The sequence below is a fragment of the Ictidomys tridecemlineatus genome, chromosome 11, assembly GCF_052094955.1.
Source record: "Ictidomys tridecemlineatus isolate mIctTri1 chromosome 11, mIctTri1.hap1, whole genome shotgun sequence".
In the NCBI taxonomy this organism is placed as follows: domain Eukaryota; kingdom Metazoa; phylum Chordata; class Mammalia; order Rodentia; family Sciuridae; genus Ictidomys; species Ictidomys tridecemlineatus.
Window position 1 is genome coordinate 45,806,399 of NC_135487.1, and position 13,267 is coordinate 45,819,665.

General features: G+C 43.8%; 1 protein-coding gene across 2 annotated transcripts in view; it reads right to left on the reverse strand.

Moving 5' to 3' along the window:
• Cyp2j2 (cytochrome P450 family 2 subfamily J member 2) overlaps window positions 1-13,267 on the reverse strand; it is a 47,224-nt gene that overhangs the window by 25,483 nt on the left and 8,474 nt on the right. Inside the window, exons 2-4 of one of the 2 annotated variants that reach the window (XM_078026367.1) lie at window positions 4,494-4,557; window positions 2,483-2,632; window positions 1,921-2,081 (exon numbers count right to left, since the gene is read on the reverse strand). In XM_078026367.1, the coding sequence (XP_077882493.1) occupies window positions 1,921-2,081; window positions 2,483-2,632; window positions 4,494-4,557 (375 nt within the window). Of the gene's footprint in view, window positions 1-1,920; window positions 2,082-2,482; window positions 2,633-4,493; window positions 4,657-13,267 lie in introns of both variants that reach the window. The other variant, XM_078026366.1, reaches the window with a different exon arrangement.

The following is a 13,267-nucleotide window of genomic DNA, read 5'->3' on the forward strand; positions in this document are numbered from 1 at the left end:
GCACCCATTCAATTTGACATGAGTCACTTAAAGCCTCATTGTACCATAGCCTTTGGCCTAGTGAAACTTCTCCTTCCTTTGTGATAATAATACATTTTGCTTATTCTTCATATCACTGATCCCATGGCAACACATCCCATAGCTTCTGACCATGAAATAAACATAATGGTTAATACTGGAGTCATTTAAAATGTTTCCATCTAGAGCCCCCAAGAGTGTTTTCTTTAAGCTAGCAATTGACCACCCCCAGGAAAGCTTGAGGGACCACCATGGCCTTTAATGAAGGCTTGGTCTCACAGGTTCTGTCTCTGTCTCTCTTTCTCTCTCCACCCACTGGTTGAGACCCTCCCATTCCCAGATCTCCCATCTGTCTTTGTGGGCCCTCTCACTCTCAGGATTTAGGAGTAGTATCTTGCTTCTTTTATTTCATGAGCCTGCTATACTTTGTCTTACCTGATCAGCCCTAAACCTAACTCTCCTGCTGGTCAGGGCTCTCCTAGGAAAGGGTTGTCTTGGCTCATGGTCATTCTCTTGATAGAAATCTCAAGACCAAGATAGAGGAAATCACAGTGTAAAGATCTTTTTGAATCCAAAAGAATTTACCATCAATTGATCTCCACTAAATGAAATTCAGGAAGGGGCTTTAAATCCAAGATAGGATGATAAAAATAGAAACTGATAAATATATAGGTCAATATAAGCAGACATTGCATGAAACAATAATGATCATGTACTGATAAAAAAAAGTTAAAAAAAGAACAAAATAAAATAGGTGATGACATTGACCTAAAGGAGTGACAAGAGGTATGTTCTGAAGATCATGTATTATTTCGGCAGAGCACAAAGGTATTAATCTCAGATGCAGGCAGTTAATTGTGCATATTAAAAATTTTAGGGTAATGAGTAATATAATAATAATAAAAATTTTAAGGCAAAGACTAAAGAAATAAAAAAAACTTAATCTTCTAAATGAATATAGGAAAAAGTAAAATATATTTAATAATAATGAGTCAAAACAGAAGAAAAACAGAAGCCATAAAGTGATGAATTAGTTTTCATTTGACAATAAATTTGAAAAAAGAAACTAAGTGCTTCAATAAAAAGAAAAATATTGTCGAATTGGGTACAAAATTTATATTCATTTTTATGCTGTTTAAAAAGAAAACATCTAAAATATAAGGGCCTAGAGAAGTAGAATATAGTATATAGTATATACTGTATACTATATATATATATATATATGTATATATAAATAGTATCAAGTTCTGATGGTTATGTAAATAGTGTGAAATCTTTAGTTATCTTTTATGCCCAGATACACATGCAAGACAAATGAGTGAGTGTGTCCACATGAACACTAGTAAAAGAATATTGGTTGCAGCTCTATTCATAATATGAAAGTTGGAAAACGCTCAAATTTGTTCAAAAATAGCAAATAGATTAACAAACAGGGGTACATTCAATACAAGGCAAAGCTAGTCTGCATTAAAAAAAAAAAAGAAGAAAAAGAAAAGCAACCAAATCAAGCGAATCTTAAAACAACACACCAGGAGAGAAACTGCACTCAGAAGGGTGCTTGAGGCAGGAAGGAAATGGATATTTTGGAAGTAACATGTAGAGGAGAGATTCAAAGGCAAGGGCAATGGCAATGTGTTCTCTTGAAAAAGAACAACATAGGTGTGTAAGTGTATGTCTTGTATAATTTTGAACTCTGCAGGAATCTTAGAAATGTTTCTTGCATTTAGTAAATTTTCAACATTATTAAAAACACTAAAGTCAAAAAGCTGATTTCAAATAAATTTTTGTTAAATTAATTTTAAAATGTTACATTTCAATTAAAAAACAAAAAGAAGAAGAATCTATGTGTATATGAGATCAGCCCCAATGGCCTTAACCAGCATATAGAAGATGACTGCTTACTTGACAGAATCTCGAAGCCTCCAGAAACGTGACCTCATCCAGTAACTTCAGCAGCTCCTGGAACTGAGCATCCTGGTACTCAAAGCGCTCTCCAAAGGTGATAGAGCAAATGATGTTTGAAACTGCATTGTTGATCTTGAAGTGAGGGTTGAAAGGCTGTCCTGGAGGTAGAGAAAGGTAGAGAGTTCTTCAAAATCATTGGTTTCTTCCTGTTTTCTACAGGAGTCTATTCTAGCTGACACAGATATACCTACTAGAGAATCCTAGAGGAGGTGCTGGCCACAGCCCCCTATATGGGGTCTGTGATACAGCAAGGATATAGTCAATGCCAGGGGGGTTGAACTGATAACCAGGACTTAAATACTATAATATGTTTAATGTTTGTCTTTGTGCACTGAATTCTAGCACTCCTTGAAAGAAGTGTCTTGGTATTTGTTTCCTATTGTATCCTCAGAGCCTAGGACAGTGCTGGTCATAGGCAAGCACTTAGGCACTTAAAAAGAATCTATCCAGTGAATGCATTGGCTACAGGCTCCTGTAAATGCTCTTGTGAAATGCTCACCATTCTCCTCTTTGATTGCCTCAACAAGGTGGTAGGCCTCCTCCTGGATACGTTCCTCCAGGCTCTTCCTTCCTAAACCAAAGTTCCTTAATGTTGTCAGAGTGAATCTTCTTTGTTCCTTCCATATTTGGCCATTAGACATGATCAATCCTAGGGAGAAAAAGCCAATATTATGGTATTCTGATTCTACTATGCAAATATCTGGCAAATTGTATGGAAATGTGTATCAGATGGAAAAGAGGAGGGACATTAAGGCACCTGAATATTATTCAAAGAAATAAGACCTAAAGCAATGAACACAATGGCTAACATTTATTGATTACTTACAACATCAGGTACTTTAGTGTTTTTTATGTATTATGTTATTTAACATTCATAGAAGCTCTATGGGATAGATACAATTATTGACCTCCCGTCCTCTGCCCTTCCTTGAATTTTACTGAATGGGAATAAGGGATAAAGTAAATTTTGCAAGGTCATATAGTAATCAGTTAACCAGGTTCTCAAATTCAAGTCTCCCTGATTCTAAAACTCATGCTTTAATCAGTAGCCACATAAGTACAGTTCAGTAGTTATGGCAAGCTAAGTACCAAGAATGTACTCAGAGATAAGTCAAAGTCCATAATTGTTAGAAGGCAAAGAAAGGCTTTATAGAAGAGGTCCTAAGTGTGACCTTAAAAGATGAAGGAATCATTCAACAAAGCAAGAGACCAGTGAGTATTCCACACAGAAAGAACAGCATAGGAGAAGGGGGAAAAACATCCTGTTGTGTGCAAAAGACCACCATCTATTTCACTACACAGGCAATGCCATGCGCCCTTCCACTTCCCCATGGTTACTCCTCAACTTCTTGTAATACCTGGCTTTGGCTCTGTTGTGGGAAACAAGACTGGTGGAGAAGCAGCAAGCAATACTCAGAGAGGAGAACTCCAAACTCTATTTTATGCTGGTGGGCCCAGAGGAAAACAAAACTCCAAATTCTGAGCCCTGATCCACAGTTTCTCACAACATTTATTCATGATTTCATGTCTTCTTAGACCTATCCTATCATTCGGGCTTTTTTCTCTTAAAATTTTTCCTAATCTACTCTGCTAAAGGACCTGTGCAGGGTTTCTAACATGCTCACAGAAACAGGTAGGAAGAAGGCTCTTTTGAGAGGGAGTAGTCAGATCCCTAGGGCAGTTATTTACAATCCAAAAGGTTAATCAACCCATGGTTAATTAGGCTTCCAAGAGAAAGGCTGAGAGAGAGGAGAGCAACTGATCCTTCCCCAGGCATAGGTGTCTTTCCATAACATTTTTAAAAATATATTTTAGATGTGTAGACCTTTATGATTTTATTCATTTACTTATACGTAGTGCTGAGAACTCCCAGTGCCTCACATATTCTGAGCCACAGCCTCAGCCCCTTTTACCATAACATTTTTATAATTCATTTCACAACCAGGTGTGGTTTTGCCATCACAGCTCCACCAAGCTAATGAAATGTCCATCCTTGCCATCAGTTCAGGACTATCTTTCAACCTCATTTCACCTGATCTTTTAGCAGCATGAGATGCTTATTTAATTGCACACTCATTTCTGGTGGAGTCCAGGGTATGCACTTCCATATTTTCTTCTTAATACCCTTCAAGAAATTTCTTATATCTTTTTCTGTTTCATCTTCTATCAAGTCTTGAAATGGCAGAGTTCTTTCAAGATTAGATCTGAAGCTTTTTCACACACTGCCTCCTCCTCTGCTATAATTAGATGATATGGTTACTTCATTATCAAAGCATCCAGAGTTTGTGCAGAACATGTGGTTTCTCCAAAATCTCTATCAGGACCCATCAAGATAAATCTTTAAAAGGAGATGTTTTCAACCAGAAAATGTGGGCATTTGGCTTCTTATAAGGGCAGGTATTTCATAATGAGGTTAACTTCTGGGAGTGTCAGAAAATTATAGGCATAGAGGCATGGTGAAGAGACCATAGCATTTCAAATGCACACCTTACAGTCATCAATAAACTTACCATTTTTCCTAAAGATACGTTCTCGGAGAGGCGTTACAGGGCGGTGCAGGAAGGACTGGTCTGTCTGGGAAAGAACTTCTTTGATTAAGGGCAGTCCAGTTATGAGCACTGAAGACAGGTTACCAAAATCCAAGCTAAGAACATTCCCATATTTCTTCACCAACTGAAAAACAGTTATAGTCACAGATGAACATGCACTTGTCTGTGTGTCTGGGACACAGGCATGTGTGAAGCTAAAGGGCTCACATTGAGGGAAGCGTGTGTGCGGACACACACCTTGCTCTGATAGGAAGAGTTTGAACTTTTTCTCCTCGACTAAACTCAAATTTAGTTCATGGAGGGATTGGAAGTTTCCTTATGAACATATATTCATATATTCAACCAGTATGAATAGAGTGAGTATCTACCATGTGTCACTAAAAGAAGGCATAAAATAAACAAGGTTCCTAACCTGAGGCATCCTAGAGTTTAGTGAAAGCAGAAAATGCAGCACATTTGAACTCGAAAATTTGCTGGATATGTTTTCTTTTTTTTCCTTATTTCTTTTTCTTATGGGGAGGGGGAATCTTGTTGTTTTAAAATATGATTTTCTGGGTTATCAGTATCCATTTTCAGTTTATTGGGTTTTAATTTTAGAATTTTAACAACTTTTATTAGTTTATATAAATAATCTTTCTCTATCTAAAGATATTAAATAGCCCTTAAGATTTTGTTTTTCCTATATACATTTTTTTTGTGTCTTCATATTATATTGTTTTGTCTTTAAGTTTTATGTTGGGTATGTTTAATGTAAGTCTGGTGTAGCAAATATGGAATTTTGTTAGGTTGTAGCTGGCAATGAGCAGTAAAATGCAGGCAAGGTCACAGGTATTTAACTTACGTTAGTGTCTTCTTTAAACTATTTCAAAAGTAAAGAAGAAAGCAAAATGTGATAATTTGTAGAAAAAAACAGAAGCAAAAGGAGCTAATCAAGAAATATGTCAAGAGAAAAGGATTAATGAGACTAACTCTTGATAGGGTCCATTGATGTTGACCTGAAGCTATGAATTATGGCTAAAAGTATCTCCTAAAAGTACCTCCATTTATCTAGGGAGGAAGATTCCTTTTTTAGTGCAGGCGCACTAAGGTAACTTCTGACCACCAATTGACTCAAGTGCTGACATTAACATGGGATTGTGAAAGATTGAACAAGATTTGTTGTAGCTGGAGAAAATGCCCATTTATTGAAGAACAGCTCTGCATATTTATAGAGCCGGGGGTGGTTTGACAGTTATGTCAGTTTAAAGGTTGAACAGTTTGACAATTGGCATGGGGTGCTTTCTGATTGGTGGGTAAGATCATGTGAGCCAGCAGGGCTAGTCTGATTGGTGGGTAAGGATCATGTGAGCCAGCAGGGCTCACCATTGGATGGCTCTTCTGGGGTGGGGGGAGACAGAGGGTTTGAGAAGCCAGGTCATCCTGCAGCTAATTTTGTTTGGCATGCCCTGCACACCAGCCTGTCCTGCCCCTAACACCCTCAATTCCCCTCTTCATTCCTAGTCCAATCTAGCTCCCTCCCCCTCTCTATTAAGGCTGTTCTTCAAACTCTCTCCTACCTGGGTGTCTCTGAAACCAGCTTGCTTCTCTCTTTACCTTTCTTGAAATATCCCAGCTTTCCAAACCAGCTTGCTTCTCTCACTTATCACTGTTCCCAGCTTTCCCTAGTCACATCCAAGAAAGTATGGGCTTTGAAATAAAGAAGGCAGCTTCTCCCACACTCTGAATGAAGGCGGCCATGGGAGGATGATGGCCCATTGTTACCAGATTGCCCTTTGAGAGCAGTCAGATCTCTCCAGGTTTTATGTGAAACACCTCGAACTTAAATACTGACATTTGAAATTCTTACGAACTGGGAGGGTAAACAAAATACACATGTTCCTCCTTAGGCCCAGAAGGCAACTCATGAAGTGCCCTCTTATGATCACACTTATTCAGGGGTCATCATGCTCCCGACACCTAAATTGTTTGTTAGAAGAACAACACACAATGGTCCCACTACCAGCCAGATCCAAGCAAGTAGGGGGGCTGTAAGGAGGAGAAGGAGGTCTGGCTGGAGGGGGCCCTTAGGGTCACTTGCTTTGAATCTCCAGACACAGGGTGAAGAGAGGACCCAAGAGGGACCAGAAATGGGGGGGGCATTGACAAGAGTACTTAATGACAGGTGATGATCTTGTCTCTCCTGATGAAGGGGTAGGAGCGCCGGGCTTAAGCCTGGAAATATGAATCCATGGGGTAAGTTGGTTATTAGACAGCTTGAGTTTGGCCACCAAGGGAGTGCACATAATCACCTGAGCAGGACCCTCCCATTTTGGTTTTAGAGGGGGCTTTTACCCCGGTGGGCAATAGTAAACAAGTTGACCAGGTGTTAAGGAGTTAGGGTTTTGAAAGAGACTGGGGTCAGGAAGGAGCCAGTCTTGATAGCGCCAGAGTTCAGAGCGTAGATGGAAGAGGAGGGGCAGGGCATCTGTAGGCAATACGGGAGGAACGAGGGGACGGCCATACATGACTTCGAAAGGTGAGAGATTAGAAGGCTTCTTGGCAAGGTCCTAATGTGCAATAAAGCCAAGGGGAGCACCTTTACCCAGTCCAGGCTTAATTCCATAGTGAGCTTGGTGAGGGTCTCTTTAAGGAACCCATTGGTCCTTTCAACCTTTCCAGAAGCCTGGGGGTGGCAAGGGCAATGGAAATGCCAAGGGAGTGATAGTGCATGAGCCAGTCCCTGAGTTATCTTCGAGGTGAATTGTGGGCCAATGTCTGATTGGATAGAAGTGGGCATCCTGAAACGGGGGATTATGTGAGTAAGCAATAGATCAATTACCATAGAGGCCCGTTTGTTAGAAGTGGGAAAGGCTTTAACCCATTCCCAAAAAGTATATGACCGTGGGCCTGATGAGAAGGAAAAAGTTTAGGTTTTATTGGTTCTCTGGCAGATCTAACAAGCAGAAGTGATCTGTTGTAGGAGGGTTTTATCACGTGGGGGAAAGGGTGAAAAAAGAGTGAAAGAAATAGTGAGACTCTGTGGACTAGAATGGAATAGAGAGTGAAGAAACTGGAAGAGTTGTTCGGGATCTTTGGGCCCATCCCCGGTGGTAAAGAAGAGTAGCGAAGAGGAGGTAAATCTCTGGAGGACGGCTGATCGAGCCGCTTGATTGGCCTTGGAATTCCCCGTAGTAGTAAGGGAGGAGTCAGTTTGGTGGGCCTTGCAATGGATTATTCCCAGTTAGGAAGGCAGCCTGGAGGCTTGTAGTAGACCAGAAATAAATGTGGAATTAATGACTGCCGTCCCTCTGGTGGTCAATACCCCCTTTCTTCCCAAATGGCTGCGTGGGAGATCAGGATATGGAAGACGTATTATATAGGGAGAGGGCTTTTCCCTCCGCTAGCTCGCATGCTCTTGTGGCAGCTATGAATTCAGCTTGTTGGTTGGTGGTATTGGGTGGGAGAGGTTTGCCTCTATGATGGATGAGATGGAAATGACAGCATACCCCGCCACTTTAACCCCTTCGTGTATAAAGGAGCTACCATCTGAGAACCAGAGGGAGTCTGAAGAGAACAGGTGGTAGGGCAGGGTAAAATCATACCTTCCAGCATTTGTGGATTGGATCTTGTGGGGAAGAAGATGGGAGGAGGCAGGCAGAGTTTAATGGAGAGCAGGGCTGAAAAGAGATGGAGGGATTTTCAAGGAGAGACAAAGAAGGATAGAACCCTGGAAGGAGGAAGTGACTGCAGCCCCTTGTAAGTGAGGAAATCCTTTAGATGGTGAGGAGATGAGATGGTTAGCAGGGAGCCAAAGGTAAGCTTGTGTGCTTCTTTCTGGAGGTCATGGGCTGCTGATAGGGCTCTGAGGCATGGGGGCCAGCCCTGACAGTGAGGTTGGATAGGTAGGCCACTGGTGCAAATGTGGGGCCATATTCCTGACCCAGAACGCCCAGACTTTGTCCCTGTTTCTCATATTCATAGAGGGTAAAGGGTCAGGAGAGGTCAGGGAGATGCAGGGCGGGTGCCTGGAGGAGGGCCTTTTTAAAGGGCTTCCCTACCACTGAGGGGGGAAGGGGGCCCTTGGCCAGATTATATAGCGGCCTGGAGAGGAGGGAGAATCCAGGCCCTGAAGTACCCAGCCAAACTCAAGAAGGAGAGTATGTCATCTTTGGTCTTTGGTGTAGGTATAGACACAATAAGCTGTTTTCTGTCTATTGTAATGGCCCTTTTCCCTTGAGAGATATGTGACCCCTTAACATGCTATTTGGGCCTTTTGTGAAGAGGCTTGATATCCCTTTAAGGCCAAGAAAGTAGGAGAACTGTGTCATCTGATGAGCGCCCTTTGGATGGGCTAGAAGAATTTGTAGAAGTTTGCAAGAGATGCAGAGAGCAGGATTGGATCGGAGCAAGAAGAAAGCCTGGACATAAGCGATCTCTACCCATTTTTTTTTGAATGCTCACAGTAATTGTAGAGATCCCTTGGAGGGATCCAGGGACCCAAAAAGGGGCCATCAACTTTGGTTGTCTAAGGGATAAATGGGCCAGGCCTGGGTGCTATATTTGATCCAAGAGGCATTGTAGGGGAGAGTTGACCGGCAGAGAGGACGCATTATCCATGTAAGGAGGAGGGAAGAGGACGCAGAGAAGGAGGAAACTGATTTATTGGCAAAAAGGGTGTCCCTGCTAGAGCCAAAAAATCAGGAGTGCCTAAGTGGCAGGTTCAAGCTGCAGAGATTGGTCATCACCAAATCCTGACCGTCGAAGCTTTCATCCGGGATGGAGCTGGAGCCATGAGAGACCTTGGCCAAGGCTTTTTGGGACCCCTCCTGGAGAGGTCGGATACTCCCAGGGCCGAAAGAGGGGAGAGGCAGGACAAGAGAGTGGAAGGGGAGGGTAAAGGTCTCTCTAATGGCCGAGTCTTAAAAGTGAGAGGACCAGGACTTTAGAAATCTGCCCAAGGAAGGAGTCCCTGAGGGCCACTGTAGCCTTAAAGGCTGTGGTGGAGTGCTATCCTTCCCGCAGGTGAGTAAAGAGATTTGCCGGACAATAATCAACATATTGCAAGAGGAGGTTAGGGACACTGAGGGTAAAAAGATTGGAGGTCAGAGGTCAAGGTTTGTCCAAAGAGGTGTGGACTATCTCGAAATCCCTGAGGAAGGACAGTCCAGGTTAGTTGTGGAGAATGTCTGGTGGTGGGATCTGTCCAGGTAAAGGCAAAAAGATCTTGTGATTAAGGGCAAGGGGAATGGAGAAGAAAGCATCCTTTAAATCTATGACCAAGAAGTGGGTGGCAGTGTGGGGGATCTGAGACAGCAGGGTGTATGGGTTGGGAACCAAATGATGTATGGGCCTAAAGGAGGTATTGATGAGTCATAGGTCTTGAACTAAGTGATAGGACCCGTTGGGCTTTTTTACCGCTAGTATGGGAGTATTGTAAGGGGAATGAGCAGAACAGAGGTACCCCTTGCTAAGAAGGTCCTGAATAATAGGTTGTAGGCCCAGAAGAGCTTTTGTGGACAGGAGGTTGAGCCTGATTGGGATCTTTACTAGTGGGCAGGAAATGGTGGAGGGGGTGTGGGTATCCCATACATTCGGGTCAACCAGGTTCGTAGGTAAGGGGTAGTGATCCTTTTTAGTATGGTGTTCTGCCAAAAGGGCCAGAAAAGATGAACAGGCCAATTCTGGGGCCTGACTGATGACAGGAGCCCAGATGTTGATTGTTGTATTGAATTTAGAGAGAATGTCTCGGTCGAGCAAAGGAACTGGACATTGGGGCATACCTAGGAACATCTGAGAGAATGGGAAGTTGTCTACAGAACAGAGTAATAGGGGAGTCTTTCTTGGATAGATGGTCTTTCCTCCTACTCCGACAATAGGAGAGGTGGACAGCACTGTTTGCCCCCAGAATTCTGTCAGAACTGAGAAGGTAGCCCCGGTGTTAAGAAGAAAATCAACCTTGTGTCCATCCACCTGAATCCACACCCTGGGTTGCTGTCTTTTGATAGTTTCAGTCAGGGAAAAGGACCCAAGGCACCGTCAATTGATTGCCATGCCCAGAAGATTGGAGGGTTCCCTGGCCATAGGCCTCCTATGGGATCTAGGACAGTCAGAGCCCAATGACCTTGTTGTTGACATTTAGGGCATGGGATACATGGAGTGTGTGGTACTACGGGGCATGCCCTGGCCCAATGTTCCTCCTTGCCACACTTGAAGCAGGTGCGGGGTGGGGGTGGGGGTTCAACACAAGGAAGCACCCTGCAGGGCCTGGGCGAGCATCTGAAATTTCTCAGTCTGGGGGGTGGCAGGGCCTTGCTCGAGCTTTTATAATTTGGCCCGGAGGTCGGGGTAGCTCTGTGAGAGGAAATATGTCATAAGGACATGATGGCCAACTGGGGTTTTGGGATCTAGGTTACTGCTGAAGGGCTTTCATAAGCCGATCCAGAAATTCCAATGGGGTCTCTTGTAATTTTTGGAAATTGACAGCTTTACGTGCCGCTTTTCTGAGCCCAGCAATAATATATGCAGAGAATCGGTCCCTACTCTGTATGCCAGTTTGTGTATAATCCCAGTTGGGAGTTTGATCTGGAGCAGCAAGTGGCCCCAGAGTGTGATTGGGAATAACTCAGTGAGTTTCATGGTCATGGGCTCTGGCAAGTTCCCAGACTCTGGTACGTTCCTCAAGAAGGAGAGTATTAGCCAATAACAAATAAGTGAGGCTATAAGCCTGGAGGACCCATTGAAACTCTCTTCTGTGGTGAATGAGCCCAACCTTTGATTGAGTTGTGTGAGGTCATTCATAGAGAATGGGACATGTACCGGATAATGCCCTCAGGTCCAGCAACCTCTTAAGGTGGCCATGGTTTGTGGGACTAGGGAGCGGGATCTTGTTTGGGGGGAACTAAAGGGGTTGGCTGAGTCAGGGGAAGCACCTGAGGGACTGGACAGAGCCCTCAGGGGAGGTCGGTAGGAGGGGGTTCATCTGCCAGATAGGTCAGAGTGAGAGCAAAGAAGAGAAAAAGCCTCAACATAGGGGATCTCCTTCCACATTTTCGAGCGCTCACAGAAGTTAAACAGATCTCTGAGAATTGTAGGATCTAGGGATCCTCCTGGGGCCACTGACTTTGATTGTCTAATTGATAGTAAGGCCAATCTTGTGTGCAGAATTTAATAAGGGGGAGTCTGTAGGGAGGGAAGAAGAGGCCCCCATAGGTCAGGAGAGGGACAAGGGTGATTGAGAGAGAGAGAGAGAGGAGTGCCTGTTCTTCCACCCCTCAGGACCTCCTGCTCATGAACCAGGTTCTAGAGAGTCCACCATGACTGTGAAGGTCGTGGTGGGGTGCGTTCTCTCCTCCAGATTGGGCATCAGAGGTTGGCCAGACGATCAAGGTCAAAGCCCCAGCATATAGCCCATTTGAAGTTGGATACCTGATAGGGGAACTCACCTACTGAAGAGCCAGTGTTGTGTGAGTAGTAGCAGTGCTCCAAACAGTGGACGAGGATGGCAAGCCTTGAGAGAGGGGGCCCTCGAGCAGCGAGGCATTCCTCCTCCCTGGTTTGGGCACCAATGAAAGAACGAACAAGGCGTGTCATCCTTGGAGAAAATGCCCATTTATTGAAGAACAGCTCTGCATATTTATAGAGCCTGGGTGGTTTGACAGTTATGACAGTTTAATGGTTGAACGGTTTGAGAGTTGGCATGGGTGCTTTCTGATAGGTGGGTAAGGATCATGTGAGCCAGCAGGGCTAGTCTGATGGGTGGGTGAGGATCATGTGAGCCAGCAGGGCTAGTCTGATGGGTGGGTGAAGATCATGTGAGCCAGCAGGGCTAGTCTGATGGGTGGGTGAAGATCATGTGAGCCAGCAGGGCTAGTCTGATGGGTGGGTGAGGATCATGTGAGCCAGCAGGGCTAGTCTGATGGGTGGGTGAGGATCATGTGAGCCAGCAGGGCTAGTCTGATAGCTGGGTAAGGATCATGTGAGCCAGCAGGGCTAATATGATTGGTGGGTAAGCATCATGTGAGCCAGCAGGGCTGACCATTAAACAGCTCTTCTCAGGGGATAGGGAAGTTAGTCTTTGAAGCCAGGGTGACTCCCAACATTGACTGACTTATAGATGAAGCCCCCCTAAATAGAATAGCCACCATGACAGTTCTGGAGAGGACCAACTAAGGTCTCCAACTTCTCCACCTGACGTGAAGGAAGAGTTGAACTCCTAATTGGCAAAGAGTACAGAAGGTGGTCCTCAGGTCTCCTGGTAAACATCAAATAGGAATGAAATTGGGGGTAGCATTGTTTACTTTGTCATTCTTTGCTTGGAGATGACCCATTCTCTCCATTGAGAATGCTTTTTGCTAATCCCTCACTTTTTTTTTTTTTAGTTTTTTTTTTTTCTTTTCACCTCCTTTTCCCTTCTAATAAAGTTCTCTTATCTGACTTTTGGTGTCTGCCTTTAAATCTTCTTTCATCAGAACACAAGAACCGAAGTTTGGAGTTTCAGCTCCCTGCTTTCCTGTGACACTTTTATTAAGATAAATCAAAATATCAGTAACCAGAGGAGAAAGGATCTTCCTCACCATCTGCCAGATAACAGGAAGTGCTTTAGAGGGTGCAGGCCACAAATGGAGAGACTGTTCCAGACTGATCCAGGGAGGATCTTGGCTCTGGGGTTCACCAACTGTGGGCTCTTGGAAAAGTTCCTTCATTTTTTGAGCCTCAGCTTCCCCATTATAAAAGAGAAAATTAACTCTCCCCCCTAA